This window comes from Aegilops tauschii, chromosome 3, assembly GCF_002575655.3.
Source record: "Aegilops tauschii subsp. strangulata cultivar AL8/78 chromosome 3, Aet v6.0, whole genome shotgun sequence".
Classification (NCBI taxonomy): Eukaryota; Viridiplantae; Streptophyta; class Magnoliopsida; order Poales; family Poaceae; genus Aegilops; species Aegilops tauschii.
The window spans coordinates 493,654,298-493,673,596 of record NC_053037.3 but is presented as its reverse complement, the minus strand read 5'-3'; the positions used below and the strand labels follow the sequence as shown (position 1 = coordinate 493,673,596).

General features: G+C 54.8%; 1 protein-coding gene across 1 annotated transcript; it reads left to right on the top strand.

Moving 5' to 3' along the window:
- The first annotated feature begins 17,745 nt into the window (after window positions 1–17,745).
- Window positions 17,746–18,471, top strand: LOC109741525 (uncharacterized). Its single transcript, XM_020300618.1, has one exon. It carries the CDS (start codon window positions 17,746–17,748, stop codon window positions 18,469–18,471), a length of 726 nt encoding a protein of 241 aa, XP_020156207.1.
- The last annotated feature ends 828 nt before the right edge of the window (window positions 18,472–19,299 follow it).

The window sequence follows — 19,299 nt, the reverse complement described above, 5'->3', positions numbered from 1 at the left end:
AATCTAAAACATGATTATTACTGGTTTAAGATTTACAGTGGACAACTATACAGCGGTATGAGGATACAAGCATATTGGTAAACCGGATTTGGTTATTCGTAAACCGGAGTCTGACAATGGAATGGTGTAATGCATTGGCGGTTTAACAGGGGACTAATGGTATCTATCGGGTCATCATTTTTCTGTGAAGTTAAACCGGCCAATCTGGTATTCAAAGTGTGTAAGATAAGGAAGAAACAAGTTTCACATCTTGCTATGGTAATTTCAGATCTACCGCGCGTAGGAAAAAAAATATTCTGACCTAAATTCCAGCGTACTGAAAGTTCACCAAGTTGAGATGAGTCATCAAACAGGTGCCGAAACTACTAAAGCGCGAGATCTATGTGGTTTAAACTACTACCGCGCGAGATCTATGTGGTTTTTGGATCTAATCCATGGATATAAATAAGGAAAAAGAAGGGCGGCGACGAACACTGATGAACGACAGAAACCCTAAGTGCAGATCTATGGTAAGAGAAAGGGGAGACTTATGGAGGCTGTTGAGCAGCGGCGGCGCGCGGAGGAACTCTGGTACGTTCAGGTCGATGCAGCGGCCAAGGTTGGTGCAGCAGTCGAAGGTTGACGGCGGCGGCCGAGGTCGAAGGGTTGAGCGTCGCGAGGATGACGATGAAGTGAAGAGGCACAAGGGGGAAAATGGAAAGACCCCCTGGCCCTATTTATAAGGGAGATAAACGACAGACATGAAAATCGAGGAGCCAAGTTTTTGGATATGAGGCGATGTTGTCGCCTCGATTGTCGGAGGCTCGTTAATGACAGGTGACGTCACGGCGGTTTACCAAGATCCTAGAAGATGATGTCATTGCGGTTTACAAGATTGTGTGAAGATGTTGAAGAAGAAATTTTCTCAAGTATTGAGGATTGACATGAACCAGTTCAAATCAATCTGGGGCCTAATGTTGGGGATATTACCACTGGGCGTAAACCGGCCAGGAGAGGCCGGGTTAACCTCATAAGTAGTTCATCTGTATCTGAAGCCCATGAAGACATACGGTGACGCTTCATGAAGGCCCAGGGCCCAAAGCCGGTTTAAGGCCTGTAGACACAAACCGGCATTGATATGTAAACTTGTGTTGTAAGATAGAAGTAGCAGAGACCGAGCCGGACACGATTATCAGCCGGCCTCGGAGTCTGTAAACCGACGGGCGTCAACCCATGTATATAAGGGGACGACCAGGCGGCGGTTCAGGAACAACAAACAACAACTCGAGACTCAGGCAAAGCGTATTCGCTCCCTGGTCATCGAAACCCCATCAATTCCATCACAACAAGACGTAGGCTTTTACCTTCATCGTAAGGGGCCGAACTAGTATAAAACTCTCTTGCGTCCCTTGTCCGCTTTAACCCCTTTAAGCTAACCCGTAGCGATGGCTCCACGACTAAGTCCTTTCACTAGGACATCTGCCGTGACAAAACCACGACAAAAACCATATAAAATCGTTGTAAACATGGCATGAATACTTCATAAATTATGGATACGTCAGAGATGTATCAGTCATCGGAGGAAGGGTTTCTCTCAAATGACAAACAATCTCTCTCTTGGAGCAGCCAACCAACAAATGGTTGTGGAAGGCAGATATTTATTGTCGGTGTTCTGGGAAAAGGGGTCCCCAGTCTTGCCTGCCTGCGGCCCACGGCGTGGCTGTGCTAGCAGGCCTGTACGTCCCATCTACATCAACAAGGCATTCAAGACCCTCGCGAGGAGCCAAGCCTCGCGAGGTGGACTGTCGGGACCCCGATTCCAAGTCACATCGATCTAGCCGGTAACACCTCATATCAGATTGCGGCCTCACGCACGGTATTCCCACGGGTGTCGCCTTACCATGGCCCGGGACCGTTTGCGTCTTTTAGCTCACGTATATGATAGTGTCGCTAGCATCCATATGACAGAGAACCCGGGCCGACATGACTAGTCGTGAACCCAAAGTGGCACTAACTTACGGGGACAGGCATACATGAATCAACATCGAACGTGTCGGTCAGCAGCGTGCGAATCCGGGCTGTAGCACTGGGCTAACAGGACTCCGGGAACCCGGGCTGTAGCAGGCTAGGCAGGACTCCGGATGTCACCGCGTGACATTTCCCCGAAGGGACAGACACAGGAACGAAGTGAATCACATGCCGGCCAGTCAAGTGTTCCGGAGCAGTAGTGCTGGGCTAGCAGGACTCCGGTGAACCGGGCTGTAGCGGACTACTATGGCTCATGGAAGCACAAGACTACATTTCCCCATAAGAGAGGCTACCAAGGATAAACAACTAGGTTGTCGGATCCCACACATACCAAGCATTTCAATCATACACACAATATGCTCGATATGTGCAAATACAACATGGCATCACAACAAGACTCTGCGACTCAGAGTATTTATTCATTAGGCTCTGAAGAGCCAGATATTACAAACATGGGTCTCATGACCCAACATTCAGAGCATACAAGTCAAAGCACATGCGGAAGCTTAACATGTCTGAGTACAGACATCTATAAATGAAAAGGCTGAGAAGCCTGACTATCTACCAGATCCTGCCGAGGGCACAAGATCGTAGCTGAGGTAACAAGCTAAACGTCGAAGTCCACACGGAACTACTAGCGAGACTGACGTCTCTCTGCAAAACATAAAATAGGCAAACGTGAGTACAATTGTACCCAGCAAGACTTACATCAGAACTATCTACATATGCATCGGTATCAACAAAGGGGGTGGTGGAGTTTAACTGCAGCAAGCCAGCTTTGACTCGGTGGCTATCCTAAACTATGACTGCAAGTAACTCTTTTGAGGTGGCGCACACGAGTCCACATATTCACCATATCAATACACCACTATGGATCCGCTCCCGTCTCCCTACGAGAACGCTATCCATAGCACTCACGCTTATCTTGCGCATTTTAGAGTATCCACTTTCACTTGTCTATGAACTGTACAGGCAACCCAGAAGTCCTTTACCGTGGACACGACTATTCGAATAGATCATATTAACCCTGCAGGGGTGTACTTCGTCACACACGCTCTCGCCACTTACCACCATGTACACCTCGTGTACCTCGGCAACCTTCAAGCGGAAGCCTGGCGAGGGAGTCGGCCACGACCTGACTAACCACACAAGTCTCTCGTCCAGGTTTATCGCCTATTCGGGTTCCATCTGCAAGGAGATCCGGCCGGGGTGTCGCTCACGGCCCCAAACGATGTGTGCAGGGTTCCCGAGCCCACCATCCGGGTGCCACTCGGTACACCAGGCCACGTGTGCCTAGTCTGTCCCAAGCCCACCTGTACCGGGTGCCACTTGGTAGACTACTAACACTACCTACAAACACCAGAGACTAGTTGCAACTCCTGGACAGAGATCGAGGCGGTTAATAAGCCGAGAGGGGTCGAGTTACCGGAACCCAATGTGTGGTAGTAACTGTTCATGGATCACAAACACAGAACTCAGTTCCTGAGGACGGTTTCAATGAGACAACCCACCATGTACTCCTACATGGCCTCTCACCGCTACCTTTACCAAATCGTGTTCACACACTTAGCTCTCACACAGTAGGACATGTTCACAACTTTCCAATTCATTCCCGATGAATCAGACCTGACACAACTCTAAGCAATAGCAGGCATGGCAAACAAGCATGAATGAGTAGGCACATCAGGGCTCAAACAACTCCTACTCATGCTAGTGGGTTTCATCTATTTACTGTGACAATGACAGGTCATGCAGAGGAAAGGGGTTCAACTACCGCAACAAGTAACAGTTGAAGCGTTGTTGTCCTAATGCAGTAAAAGAGAGCAGGAGCGAGAGAGTGGGATTGTATCGGAATGAGCAAGGGGGTTTTGCTTGCCTGGCACTTCTGAAGATAGCATTGAGTCTTCATTAGTGTCAACGATCACAACGCCGGAACATCGTCTACCGGGGGGGACAAATACCGGCAACAGAGAAGAAATCAATCAATGCAATGCACAATATGATGCATGATCATGACATGGCAATATGCTGTGAATTGACCTAATGCAGCAAGCAACAAGTGCAAGGGAGTCCATTTGAACCAAAGGTTCAAATGCAAACTCTAGTTTGAGCATTTAAAATGCCATTTGAATGTTTTCACTTATACAGCAGGTATAAGTTGGTTTTTCATGCATGAAAGTAGCATAAATGGATAGATTGGATTTTTCTGATAATTTTTCATATATAAATTATTTGATTTGGAGCTACGGTTGAATTTCTATGGGTTTTTGAAGTTTTAAACATTTTCTGGAATTTTCAGATTTATTACTAAATAAGAAAATCCCAGCAAATGTATTTATGACGTCAGCAGTGTGTCATAGCGACGTCAGCAGTCAACCACGGTCAAACCTGACGGTGGGACCCACATGTCATTGAGACAGTGTTGAACTCCGGTTAACCCCGCGTTGACTCAGCTTTGACCCGTCGTGGGGCCCGGTGTCAGTGACACTGGGTTAAACTAACCACGGGGTTAGTGGCTAACCTAATCTGCCACGTCACCTAGTCGGCGTTTAGCCGCCGGTGCTAATCAGGACGCGGCGGCGCTCCTCGTCTGGCCATCTCCGGCGATGAGAGCTCGCGTGGCTGGGCGCGTTCGAACCGGAGCAAGGAGGCGCGTAGGTTGGTGGCCTCAGGCGATGCTAGGGTGGCCGGGAACGTCGACGGCGTCGAGTTCCGCGGCGGCGCAGCTGCGGCTTGCACGGGTGCGAGGGCCACGGTGCACGAGCGGGCGACCTAAGGCGCGCTACGGGTTCCTGGAGAAACCCGGAGCACGACTCCATGCTTGGGTTGGTCGGGCGGGGCAGCTAGCAGCGGCGAGCTTCGCGGCGGCGGCAGCGAGTGCTCGGCCATGGCGGGGATGCGGTTAGAGAGCGGGAACAGAGGGGGTGAGCACGGGGGAAGGTGTAGGAGCTCACAAAGATGCGGTAGAGAAGGTCAACGTGCTCGGGGAAGCGTCGGAGGCGACGGATTGACGACGGCGATCTCGGGCGCCCGTCGGTGTAGATGATGATGATGGCGTCACTGCAGTGCTTCCCGGCTTGCTTGGCTCGGTAGAGGTGACGAGGACGACGTCACGGAGCTCATGGGCACGTCGGAGGGGCGAGGGGGTGGCTGTGGCTACGGTGGTGCTCGTCGGCGGCGACGGCTGCGCTCGGCGCGGGTGAGAGGAAGGGGGCAGAGGGGAGAGAGCCACGGGGAGAGTGAGAGAGGGCCAGAGGGGTTGCGTGGTGCCCTTAGCCAGCTCCAGGCGGTCGGCGGCAAGCAGGAGGTGGCGAGCTACGGGCACGCGCGCGTCGGGCACGCGCTCCGCGTCCGATTGGCGCGAGGTGGAAGACGACTGGCACTTGCCAGGTGGGCTGGGCCGGCTGGAGGAGCTGGGCCAGGTAAGTGGCCCAGGTAGGTTTCCTTTCTCTCTCTTTTTTTATTTGATTCTGTTTTCTAATATTCTGTAGTCTTTAGGGCTTTATTAAAAATACTTAGACACTTCCAAAAATCATGAAACTACTCATGATCACTGTTGGGAATATATCCTACAGTAAACATTTTAGTTTATGATTATTTGAGCATTTAAAATATTTAATAGCATTTAAATGCCCAAATGCAAATAGAGTATGATTTAATCCAGAGCCCAAATATGTCATGGAAAAATGTGCAGCACCTCTGGTTATTGTTTCCAACATTTTCCAGAAATGATGAACATTTTTGAAAGCCATTTGGAAACACTGAGAATATTTTAGTTGAGCCTAGTGAATTCCTTTGATGCTAGGGTTTATGCAATCCCCATTTCAATTTTCTGCAAAATTCAAACATGATGCACACCTGAAGCTAGCCTAGTGCAATACGAGAAGCTAGGGATGTGACATGGACGACACAAGACCACCTCCGGAGCAACCTCACCAGGTTGGCTCGCGAGGGGCGGAGAGATCAAGGCGAGGCTCACGTGACGTGAGCCATGACGATCGGGACCAGGCAGGCGCCAGGCGGGCGCCAGCGCGCAGTGTCCTCGTTTCCTCTTTAGTGCTAAGGGGGCAAGCGCAGGCACAGAGTACCGAGGCATCAAGCAAAGGTTTCCATATCGATGCAATGAGACCAAGACCAGCGGAACGGCAAGACGGAGGTCACCATGGAGCCCAAGGCGGCGTCACCACCAGAGCCTTTTGCAGGCGAAGACTACATTTGTCAGGATAAGTTGCACTACTTGTCCCCTTTCAAATTGGCCGTTGTAGGCTCCCTTCCCGCTCAATATTTGGGGAGAGGACCAGGGCCTCTATAAATAGGACTAGCCACCACAGTAGGAGGCATCTAATCTTGAGCCAATCCTAGCCACACACCGAGCACAAGAACACCTCAACCTCAGGAGGTTGTTCTTCCCCTTGTACTGTTCACCATCAGCCCAAGAGGCAATCCACCACCACCACACTGGAGTAGGGCATTACACCACAACGGTGGCCCAAACCAGTATAAATCTTGTGTCTTTTGTGTTGTGAGTTCGTCGAGTTCGTCCGTGAGATCTTAGCAAACCTAGGGCATGGATCGGTAGGAAGGAAATAACTTCGCGCGCATCCCAGAGTTCGAACCTTAAGGGTTTTGCCGGAACCCGTGATCCGACATTTGGCGCGCCAGGTAGGGGTGCACCGGAGTCTCTTCCCCGCCAGTTGATCTGCTGATGCTCCGCGGTTCCGATGTCCGGCGACACGAGGGCCGACGCCGACCGCTGGGCGGCCTGGCCCGCCCGGGCGGCGCCGCCTGCCCAGGAAGACCTCAACCCCGCGCTCCAGGCGGCACGGGTGCCACCTAACGCCGTCGGGCGCGAGCGGCGCGGCCAGGCGCCGTCCACCCTCACTCCACGACAAGCGTGAGCCGCTGCAAGGGCCGCAAGCCATGCCGCAGCAACGGCGCCACACACCCGGCGGGAGCAGGCGAACATGCGGGCAGCACTCATGGTGGCGCGAGAGCTGCTGCGGTGCCGACTGATGGAAAGCGGCCGGGATGCGCTGCTGGAACGCGTCGGTGAGCTGCTGGACGCAGCGGCCTCGGGAGCGCCGCCCTTTTGCTATCAACTCACGCCTCAGGCAGCGGCCGGGTCCCATGGCAGGCCTCGCCGCGCCCGCGTGCTCCCGGGCGCACCCGGGGACCTCATCGACATCAACACGACCCACGGTGGAAGACGCCCTGCCGCGCCCGCACCACCCCAGATGGGTCCGGGCACAGGTGTTGCCGCGTACGGCCCCATCGGAGCACCGCCCTGCCATCCTCAGGACAGCATGACGGGCCGGGCAACATGGAGCGTGGGGCACTTCGGCGAGGTCTTTGAGGCAGCGGCCTCGAAGGCCTATGTGCCCCGCATGATGGACCAGGAGTACACGCCGGAGGACGACCCTGGCTCGCTCCTCGGGCCAGGTTGGGAGGAGGAGGCATTAGGAGCTGAAGCCTTCCAGGAGGCGCCAGAGAGCCCCGCCAACTGCGCTGTCGACAACAGATACAGGTTACCACTAATCCCTCAGGAGCAAGCTTACGCTAACCATGAGTCGTAGGGGGGTCAAGTCATCACCGCAGCTGGCGGCCCCAGCTCGGCAACCTCCCTTCCGCCAGGGAGATCGCGCTGGGGGCTACAGGAGAGGGGTCGGGAGCCAGATCCCTCCCCATGTCGCACGGAGCAAGGCGCCCCCGGAGGTAGGCCCTCTGCTGGGGAGGTGCTGAAAAGCCTACCCCCAGCAGATGGCATGTGGTCGCCGAGGGCGCCGCTGGCGTCCCCTTTGCCCCTTTGGTGGCGTCCTGGTTGCCGGTCGCCCCCAACGGTGGCCGAGGGAGGCGCAAGGCAGTGCCCTCGTCTGGCGATATGAAGTAAGGCTCATGCCTGTGAAGATCGGCGCCCGTGACACTCTCACGTGATAATGGGTGGGGCTGTACACGCCCCGGAGTCTCCGGAGAGCCGCCCTCGGGCCTCGGGGGCTCCCTCCCACACCCTAGTGGCAGCACTTAGCTCCGTGCTGGTGAGAAGACTTGAAGACCAGAAGACTAGACTAGGCGCCGGACGCGGCCATTTGCTTTGGATCCCTTTTTTGTAGCCTTGCCTTCTGGATTTGGATTTAAGCTGAAGTTGATTCTTTATCGATGCGCGCGGGGGTGCCTTTTCTCGTTCAACCAATTTCTTGCCATCTGGTTCTTGTCTTGTTCTGAAGCTCGCGCTCACCCCCCCCCCCCTCGTGGGCCCCTCGCGAGAGGGGCTGGGCGTGGCACACGCTCCGCGCGCGCCGGTCGGCGCTAGATCCTCGCGAGGCCCTCTCGGGCAGATCAGCAGACCCTTCAGGAGCTCCGCAACAACTCACGACCTTACAATCCAGTTTGGGGCCCGCCTCAGCTAAGGTAAGACGCAATAGCAAAACTTGCCGCCAGACTCATGGATCCACGGAGGCGCACACTCGGCTTGGCATAGGAGACTAAAAAATGCGATTTGTTTACATGAGGGGCTCCCCCTCTCAAAATGCTCTCACAGTCTTTAGGGGCCACGCCAGAGTTTTTGTATACAGGGTAAAACAGGAAGGGAACATGGGATCAGCCAGATATGTCGCTTGCCGCGTCTTCCATGTCGTCTTTAGATGCACCGCTGGCGTTGCTGTCACCATCGTCGGCGTTGCCTCCACCTTCACCAACGCCGGCATCACCGTCGTCAACCACATCGCCTTCGTCTGCAGCGACCACCACCGCGTTGTCTTCAGAAGCGAAGGCTCTGATCAACGCATCCACGTTGTCTTCCACCCACCGCGCCAGGTTTCCACGGATGGCTTGCGGCACAGGGGCAATGGCGGCGTCGAAGTCAAAGTCGGGGAAGGTGTTTCGAAGATGGCTGAAGACACTGGAGAACGCGCGCCCGAGCAGGCCCCGGCTTCTCTCTTCCACAAGCTGGCGAGCTCTATCAGACCGGGCTTCCAGGCGCGTCACCACGTCGGCGAAGAAGCGTAGGTGACTGGCATACTCATTCGAGTGTGGGTACAGAGCATTCTCGTCGCAGACGTGGCCCAGCGCCGCGTTGGCCCTGATCCTGAGGTTCTGGAGCATGGGGGCGTGCTCACGCTCCAGCATCCGCCGCTGAAGCACTTCCTCCCTATTCTACCGCGCAACAGACTCGGCGTCATCAACCCGCTTCTGAAGAGAGAGCGGCTCAGCGCGGGTAGAGGCCAACTCCGCCTGTGCTGTGACCAGGGCGGCTGCCGTAGCCTCCTCGCGCCTCTCCACTTTGAGGGCGGCGGCCCTACCCGCGTCCTCCGTCCCAGCAAGCTTCAACCTCAAGTCATACCTACCCTCAAGATCCGCACGAGCCTCGGCCACCCGGCGATCAACCTCCTCCTCAGCCTTGGCCTCGCGCGCATAGACGGCGTCCTCCGCTTGGACGACCTGGCGCTCCCTCGTCTCCAACCGCTCTAGCTCGAGGCGGCGTTCCATAGCTTCCAACGCCATCGCCTCCTCGAGCTTCCGGATCTCTTCCTCCTCGGCGGGTGTCCCCCTCATTGATGCAAGGGCAGCTTTGCGCGCCTCCACCTGTTGCTCCAATGACGTGCTCCAAGCCTGGAGCTCCAACACGCGTTTCTCTGTGGCCTCACGACGGCAGTCAGCCTCGCGAGCCTCCTCCAAGGCTCGGGAGCAAGCTTCATGGGAAACCTTGAGGGACGCCTCGGCCTTCGCATTGTCAAGATCACGCTGGTAACGACCAAGGTTGATGGCCACCTTCAGCTTACGTCGTTCCTAAGCCAGCCGAAGACCCTCAGCCTTGAGGCGCGCATCGACGTCCGCGAGCTCACCACCAAGTCGGTTCATCGCACCCATCGCCTCCTGGAAGAGCTCATGGCGAACAACGCTCCGCCCGTGCTCGAACTCAAGCGCACGGCCCATCTCGTCCTCCGTCGCGGGGGCTGTGGGCGAAGCCTGGAACGGTGCGCCCCCTCTCAGCAGGGGGCTGGGGGCTGGCGCTGTCCTAGGCTCCAGCCAGACCTCGCGAGGGGACCGAACTAGACGGGGCCCGCTACCTGAAGAGGAGCCGAAGACCGAAGCCAGCCAGCTGCTGTCCATGACCAGAGGAGGGGCCCTGGGCACGCCCGCCAAGCTCCACACCAGGCCATGGAGGAAGGATGACGAGACCGCAGATTCAAAACGCCGTGGAGGCAAGCGCGCCTCTCCAACCGACCCAACTCCAGGGACGGCATGCAGGCCCGGGGCGCTCAAGGCCAGCAGGGGAATCGAGGAAAGAGGAGGCTGCTCCTCAGGAGATGCAGCGGCCTTGGCGGAAGGGACCCTGAAGGACCACCGTCAGGAAGGAAAGCAGCACTCAAGAAATCACTAAAGTACGGTACTTACTCGTCGACGGCGATGTACTTCCTTCGCTTCAGCGGCCCGAAGATACCGCTGCTACTCGGGGATCCTTTCCTCTTGCGGAGCTCCTCGAAGTCCACACAAAGCCGATCTAAGCGCTGGACATGGCGGCCGGCATGGGGTGCAGCCGGAGAACTGCTCGAGGGGACAGCTTCAGGGGTGCCGGGCTGCGGAGAGCAGTCGGGCGCCGTCCCACCATGATCTCCCGAGGCCTCCGGAGCTTTGGCCTCGGGATCTGCGTGCTACATCGTCTCAGCGATCGACACCCCAGAGGGAGAATCATGAGTTCCTGAGGACGACGCCCCAGGAGCCCCAGGCAGCATCTGCACCTCAGCACTCGAGCCGCCAGCCTCCGGCAGTGCTCGCCCCCTGCATCCACATTTGGGGCGAGCTCGGCGCCAGCAACGAAGAAGGGAACCACGTTGACGGGGTTCTCACGAGGCCCCACCAGGCTGTCCGGGCGCAGCCCCCACTCATCAAAGGAAGGCATGCTCTCTACAAATTCAGCCTTGTTCGTGCAGCGGTACAGCAGACAGCTCTTCCCAGGCATGTCGTCCGGCGAAGGGGCACCAGTCAGGACCTCGAGCACTGTTTGCCGCGTCTCAAGAGGGAGCCCGGACTCCTGAAGCCTCATATGGTCCTGACTACTGAGCAAAGCCCACATCAGGCGGGAATGGCACTGAAGCGGAGCAACTCAGCGCCTGACGAACTCCTTCACCACCATAGGCGCAGTCACACCGCGGTCCTTCAACCGCCTCAGCCTGAGCCAGACGGGGACAAGACAGGGGCTCGCGAGCTTCTCGTGGCCCCAACCGGAGTTGGGAACGACAGGTGCTGATGGAGAATGGAGCAGAGGGCTGAGCACCCGAGCGTCGACAAATACCCACCGTGTCCGAAACTCGCTCGTAGATGGAGGAAGCTCGAAGTCGATCCCCTACCTGCTGTCGCGGCCACGGCCTGGAACTCACGCACCCCGAGCTTTGCCGAGGATCCATCAGATGCAACGAGAAGAAATGACGGAGAAGGGCCACGGAAGGGGCAATGCCCACCATGGCCTCACACACAAAGGCGAAGACGGCAAGGAGAGTCACGGATTGGGGGTCGAGATGCAGCATATGGATCTGGTAATGTTCAAGCACCGCATTGAAGGAGGAGAAAGGGGGAATCAGGCCGGCCAGAAGGGCATCAATGAAGATTGGGACCTCGGTGGCTGCCCGGTCAATATGAGCGCGAGACGCAGGCAAAGCCACTGTCTTTCCCCACTCGTTGAAGCTGGTGGCGAGCATGGGACGCACCTTGCCCATGGCCTCATCATTGAGCACCAGCGACCGGCCAACTGCGGGCTCGACGGCAGGGGGCGCACCTGGCAAAGACAGAGGCTTCTTCCCCTTGTGTGCTTGCTTCGGCGCCATGGCGATGAAGCGGGCAGGACACAGGTCAGATTGGAGAGGAGGAGCAGAGTCTCGGGGAAGCAGAGGAATCGGGGAAGAATGGCGCGGTTGATGGAAGAATGACTGTGTAGGTTGCAGGGGCCACATAGCCAGGCGGATTCCAAGGCAGCATGGGGAAGCGGAGACGCCCACGTCCAATCAACCACCACGCGTTGACCAAGGCCGCAGACTTTTGGGGCCCGCGGCGCTCCACACTTGACCTTTGGCTTCGCCTTGAAGCCAAGCCCGAGCGCGCCTTGGGCCCGGGGGCTACTTTCGGTGTTCTGGGAACGGGGGTCCCCAGACTTGCCTGCCTGCGGCCCATGGCGTGGCTGTGCTAGCAGGCCTGTACGGCCCATCTTCATCAACAAGGCATTCAAGACCCTCGCGAGGAGCCAAGCCTCGCGAGGCGGACGACAGAAGACCACCTCCAGAGCAACCTCACCAGGTTGGCTCGCGTGGGGCGGAGAGATCAAGGTGAGGCAAACCTCGCGAGGCTCTTGTGACGTGAGCCATGACGATCGGGACCAGGCGGGCACCAGCGCACGCGGTATCCTCGTTTCCTCTTTAGTGCTAAGGGGGCAAGCGCAGGCGCAGAGTACCGAGGCATCAAGCAGAGGTTTCCATATCGGTGTAACGAGGCCAAGACCAGCGGAACGGCAAGACGGAGGTCACCATGGAGCCCAAGGCGGCGTCACCACCAGAGCCTTTTGCAGGCGAAGACTACTTTTGTCAGGATAAGTTGTACTAGTTGTCCCCTTTCAAATTAGCCGTTGTAGGCTCCCTTCCCGCTCAATATTTGGGGAGAGGACCAGGGCCTCTATAAATAGGACTAGCCACCACAGTAGGAGGCATCTGATCTTGAGCCAATCCTAGCCACACACCGAGCACAAGAACACCTCAACCTCAGGAGGCTGTTCTTCCCCTTGTATTGTTCATCATCAGCCCAAGAGGCAATCCACCACCACCACACTGGAGTATGGTATTACACCACAATGGTGGCCCAAACCAGTATAAATCTTGTGTCTTTTGTGTTGTGAGTTCGTCGAATTCGTCCGCGAGATCTTAGCAAACCTAGGGCGTGGATCGGTAGGAAGGAAAGAACTTCGCGCGCACCCCCAGAGTTCGAACCTTAAGGGTTTGCCGGAACCCGTGATCCGACATTTATAGCCAGTGCAACCCGACATTAATTGCCATAAATGCCCCTTCATACATGATCGTTGTCAGGATAAGGACCCACTCGATAGCTAGCACTCACATAGCAATGGTCGGAAATTTGAACTCTCAAACTCGTGGAGGCACTCAATCTCCTCATGGTAGGCAGATCGCACTGGCGAAATCTTAATCCTCGGTCAGACCAATTTCTTCAACGACTAGAAGAACTTCGTCTCTGTCGCTGAAGAACTCGATTGCGCTACAAGAGATTTCCAAAGTTTTCAACTCAAAGAAATAGATAGTTGTAGGTTTTTGAGCATCACTTCGGAAATACCTAGACCCCCTTTGACAGTATGATGGCTCTATATTTTACGCATTTTTAGAGCTCATTTGTTGCATGTTCTCTTTATATATCATGTCCATCGAACCAAAAGTTGTCCAATATACGGTGCCACATGTCTGGCAAGACTTCACGAATTGCCCTGATCATCGCAGTGTCGGCGTCCGTGATTAGACCCTTAGCAGTTTCTGACACATGGACCCCAAAAAGTTTGCAACAGCCACACATATGCCTCTTCGGTCTCGTCTGAAACTATGGCACAACCAAAAACAATGGTCTTCCGGTGGTTGTTAAGACCAACAAAAGGTATGAATGGCAATACCATAGCGATTCATCTTGTATGTGTTGTCAAATACAACCACGTCGTCGAAGTCCTCATAGTCATGACGATACTGGGAGTCACACCAGAACATTCTATTCATATGTCCTTCTTTATCTAGCTTGTACTCGAAAAAGAAGTTAGGATCCCTCTCTTTCGTATTGGCCATCATTCCTATGGTTGTGGCAGCATCACCTTTTGAAAGCAGCTTCCTCTTCTCCCTGGAGCAAAGGTTGTATATATCACGCCTCGTAAAACCAACACCACCGTACCATACATGTTTGCTGACGAAGGAATTCATAATGATGTGAATTCTAATCCCTGGGGCCCCGATGGACAATATCTCAGCTTCCTGGTACTCTTCGATTTTTCTGTGGGACCAAAGAAAAGGTACTTCGTCCGGTCATGCCAACATATGGCTATGCTTGTCCTCAAAACTTTCAACATACCAAACCCCACGCTTTTCGTCAAGCTTCACGGTCAGGTGCGCTTTGCAGTTGCAGCGTGACTCGGGTCTGAGCCTACGGGTGCGTCCTTCCTCGGTTAGCAACTTGTTGTCACGTTTCCCTTCTCTGGAACAAACATACCGCCTATAACGCATATGACGTGACTCAATTTTGTTATACCTGACCTTATCCTTTCTAATGTTGAAACCATTATCTCTAGCATAGCTGTTGTGGAAAACGAACGTAGCTTCTTGAGACATAAAAGTCATCTCTCTTATCTTCATGAACATATCCCTCTTATCATTTGCGTGGGCAGTATCTTGGACATTCTCTTTCCCCTCATCTTCTGTCACCTACACAATCAGAACATAGCCATGAAAACAGTTTTCTATGGTTTAACATTACTTCCATACAACATTGATTACATACATACCTCACTCATGTTGACCGACGACTGCGACTCCCCAGAATCAGGTGTATCTAATGATTCGTCATCAAGCTTGTCTCCGCGTCGGATTCACCGTAATAGTCCTACACATTATGAGATCCTGAAATTACTTGAAAAATACAACACAAATACATAATTATTTATCATATAATATAAAGAGAAAAAATCAATTTGCATGCCAACAAAAAATTCCACTTCCGTACCTGACGAATGTAATCTTCATTCGAGACCTTGGAGTTGTTTTCCTGACCATCATCAACCTCGTCTATCTATAAATTTTCAGTAAAAAATATAATGTTGTCGGATGCCACCAAAAACTTAGAACATGATAATGCCACTCACATTAAGATCTTCCCCTTCGTTCCCATTCTCTGACCAATCTGTACGATCTGAACTTTCATCATCTGACCAATCATCTATCCAGTCTTTTAGCAGATCTCCAAACTCCATGTCTACCATGATACCAGTTAACTCAATGTCTGCTATTTCCTTCAACAAACAGTAAGTATCATCACATGTGCAAACAATATCAATAATGAAATAGAGAACACGTAGCACAGGATCACGAACGTTAAGTAAACTACCCCAACCAAGGGCGTTCAGATCGTGCAAACCTAGTAAGGAAGATGGCCACTGCACCCTTCGTGATCACTTTGGATCGCGAGGAGCAGCACTACCGAACCTAGATCTGTGATTACCTATGTCGCCGGATACCTAGGTTAGCCGCCGCATCAAATAACGATAGCCGTCGTGCACACAGCCGACGACAACCGACGATATGTTAACCCTAGACAAAGAACCCAGATCACGAGGAGCACCATTACCGGAACAAGATCCACGATCGCCTGCGCCACCAGGTAGCTACTTTACCCGCCCCGCTAGGTTAACCACTACCACAAAAAGAGCGGCAGATCATTCGATGTTGCCGCGAGCGAGACAAATGGGGGGACGCGAGATGCGGTACCTGCGAGCGCTGGAGATTCACGACGGTGCCGCGCTCGCTGTCCAACGAGATCGCCGGCAACGAGATGGCCGCTGCCGATATTCGTAAAGAACCTCAACTAGGGTACTGCATGAATTATGGAGCTGCATGAATGATGGAGTTGCGTCAATGATTGGATTCGGCAGGTCGTACGTGGTCGTGGGGTTGTGTGATGTTTTTTTCGGGGAGGGTATTGTACATATACGGTCTGAGTTATACGGGTTAGACAGGGTTTGGATCTGGGCTACGGCGGGCCATGGAAAAAATAAACTCGCGAGGGACAAGGATACCCTGGGAAAGTGAGTTAAGAGGGGAGCACTGAAGCAACGCTCTTGGCATGTATCTTTCGGCTCTGAAATACCCGTAATCGACATGTTTACTCACATGATGCAGCAATCTGCATGTATATGCAACGCATTCTGCACAGCTTGCGGCACTGGTCCTCCTGACATGGATATATGTATGCATGGATGTATATTACGTATCATCGGTGAATGAATTGTGGGAAGAAGCAGAAGCCTTGGCTGCTCATGAGTGAAGCTGTTCGAGGCCTCCACGCCATATTACACTGAATGCCACAGACGTATATATAGAAAAGAAATGCCTGACATACGAATCACATTGTCAGCATGGCCCATGAGTCGCCATCGATTTACACGCCTTGCGCGCGACGGCCTTCTTGGCCTCCTCCGCGTACAGCGCCTTGATCTCCTCCACGTTGTCGCTGCTGCCGAGGAATATCGGGGATCTCTCGTGGATGTCGGTGGGGATCAGGTCGAGAGACTGCATTGCATCGATTCACAATGCAGAGACCAAGTGTCAAACATACCGTCTGCTGCTGGACATGAAATTCTGGCCAAGGGAAGAAATACAGAGATGTTTGCACGTTACAACAACACATACCCGTCCTTTGCCTGTGAAAGACTGGCCTCCGGCTTCCTCCATCAGGAATGACATGGGGAACACCTCATACATCACACTGCAAACACAGCAAATTCAGGCAACTTCAAAATAGTTGTATGCAATGGTGGATGTGCTGTTTGAATTGTGCGCATAGGCGCTGGCGTACCGGAGCTTTCCGTTTGGGCTCTTCTTGTCCGCGGGGTACAAAAATATGCCGCCGTATAGCAAGGTGCGGTGGACATCGGCAACCATGCTGTAAACCATCAGGAATGCAGTATTACATGTTGTGACAAGCATTTTACAAGTTTGCTGACATTCATTGGTCGTGTGAATTTTGCATTGTCAGGGAGAAGCTTCTGAAGTATGAGAGGTAAAATTGTGTAATTCGTCAGGTAAGCAGGCTGATGATTCACAAACCTGCCAATGTATCTCAAGGATTTCTGTTGGGTGATGAACCATCCGTTTTTGCTAATCATTGCTCCCCCTCACTCCGTGAGCTCAGAGCCGCTGGACTTCGGCTTGATGCCGAATGTCTTTAGCCACAACCCGAAGTGCGGGCTGATGCGAAGGAAGGCCTCGCAGGTAATTATGAAAGATGTGATGTGAAGGATCGAATTTAAGGCCAGATGATGGAAGTCGAGCCCATAGAAGAAAAGGATCCCACGCACGAAGGGGTGCAACAGGAACCCCAGACCTCAGATGAGGTAGGGAATGAACACCACCCTCTCCCCTGGTTTGGGAGTGGGTACGCGTTGGTTCGGCTCCGGCGGCTGAGTGGCGACATTGGTGGGGATGTACCCCACGCTCTGCAGCTCCAGGATTGTGCCCTCCGTGACGTGACGGAGGAACCAGCCCAGTGCCCCTTGAGGGTGGTGTTTGTTGATCATGTGTATATGCACGTAGGTTTGGGTTTCGTATGCAGAGTATTTGTCTTTTTCTGTACGTACGTGTATCTTAGGAGACAAGATACCGGCCGCACCCCTTGTACTTATATATATGTGCCTAGTGCACGATTAATTAATTATCGATGCACCAAATCATTCTCTACACGGTATCTATCACAAGTCGATCCCCTACCGCTTTCGCCTAACCCTAGCCGCCGCTGCCTCGGGCCGCCGCCGCTGTGATCTCGAGCCGCCGCCGCCGCTCCCCTGCGCCGCGCCCTCCTCCCTGCCGCGTCGCCACCCCACGCCGCTGCCGCCACCCCGCGTCGCGCCTCCTCCCCGCGCCGCAACCGCCACCCCGTGCCGCGCCTCCTCCCCGCGCCGCACCTCCCGCTCGCGCCGCGCCACTCCCTTCCCGCGCCGCCATGACTTCCTCCGGCTCCTCCTCCTACAACCCCTTCGCCGGGCCGAACCCCACTGACATCCGCGGCATCAACATCCACGACCGCGTCCCCATCGTCCTCGATGTCACCGACGCCACGTACTTTGCGTGGAAGACGTGCTTCTCGCTGCTCTTCTGCGAGAACAATCTCGTGGATCACGTTGACGGCTCCGTCGACTCCCGCGCCATGGTGGGCAACTCCGAGTGGACCGCGATCGACGCCACGCTCATCTGGTGGTTCTTCACCACCATCTCGAAGGACCTGTTTCACACGGTCGTGAGCAATGGTGATGACGCCCGCGCCGTGTGGGTCAAGCTCAACGGCCTCTTCACCGACAACAAGCTTCAGCGCTGCGTTTTTTTGCAGCAGGAATTTTTTGACTGTCATCAGGATGATCAGTCTATCGATGACTACTGCCGCCGCCTGAAGACGTTGGCGGATGAGCTCCGTGACATTGGCGCCAAGGTTGATGACGACCTCCTCCTCAGCACGCTCACCACCGGCCTCAACGAGGACTTCGGTAACGCCGCCTCCAACCTCTCCCTCATACCGGAGCCCTCCTTCCCCAAGTTCGTGGCATACTTGCGGTTGGAGGAGCGTCGGATGAAGGGGGTCAAGAAGCGCGTGCAGCACCACGCCCTCGCCGCCGGCACCTCGCGTGGTGCCCCTCCATCGGCCGCCCCGCCCGCGTCTGCGCCCCGCCACTAGCCGGCGTCCCCCGCGCCTCCGGGGTTCTACACCCTCCAGACCCCCCCTCGCTGCCCCCCAGCAGTCGCAGCAGGGTGGCGGGCGCCGCGGAAACCGCCGCGGGGGCAGTCGCAAACAGGCGCAAGGGGGGCCCTCGTCAGCAGCAGCAGTATGCCACCCTGCCCTGGACTTACGGCACCAACCCGTGGACGGGTGTCGTACATGCGTACTTGATGCCGGTTCCTCGGGCTCCCGCTCCGGGCATCCTTGGGCCTCGGCCAGCGAGACACCAGGCGCTCTTCACCATGCAGAGCGCCGTGCCCGCGCCTGCCTACGGCGCTGCTCCCGCGCCGGCCTACGGAGGGTTTCTCCCTCCTCAGGTGCCGCCGCCGTGGGACCCGGCCCTCCTCGCTGCCCTACACTCGGCTCCGTCACCGAGTAACTACGGTGGTGGAGGTGGCTGGTACATGGACTCGGGCGCCACTGCACACATGACTGCTCATCCCGGTAACCTCACGTCCGCCACCCCCGTTCATACCCCCACTCGCATCACCGTTCGTAACGGTTCCTATCTACCCATTACACATGTCGGTCATATGTCGTTTCCTTCTACTTTTACTCTCATTAACATGTCTAATGTTCTTGTCTCTCCTATCTTAGTTACCAATCTTGTTTCTGTTCATCGCCTTGCTCGTGGGAATCCTGTCACTGTTGAATTTGACGCTATCGGCTTTTTTGTGATGGACGCCCGTACACGGATGGTACTCCACCGATGTGACAGCCCGGACGAGCTTTACCCGATGCATCCATCTGGCGCCACCACCACCCGTCCCGCCGCCCTCGCCGCCC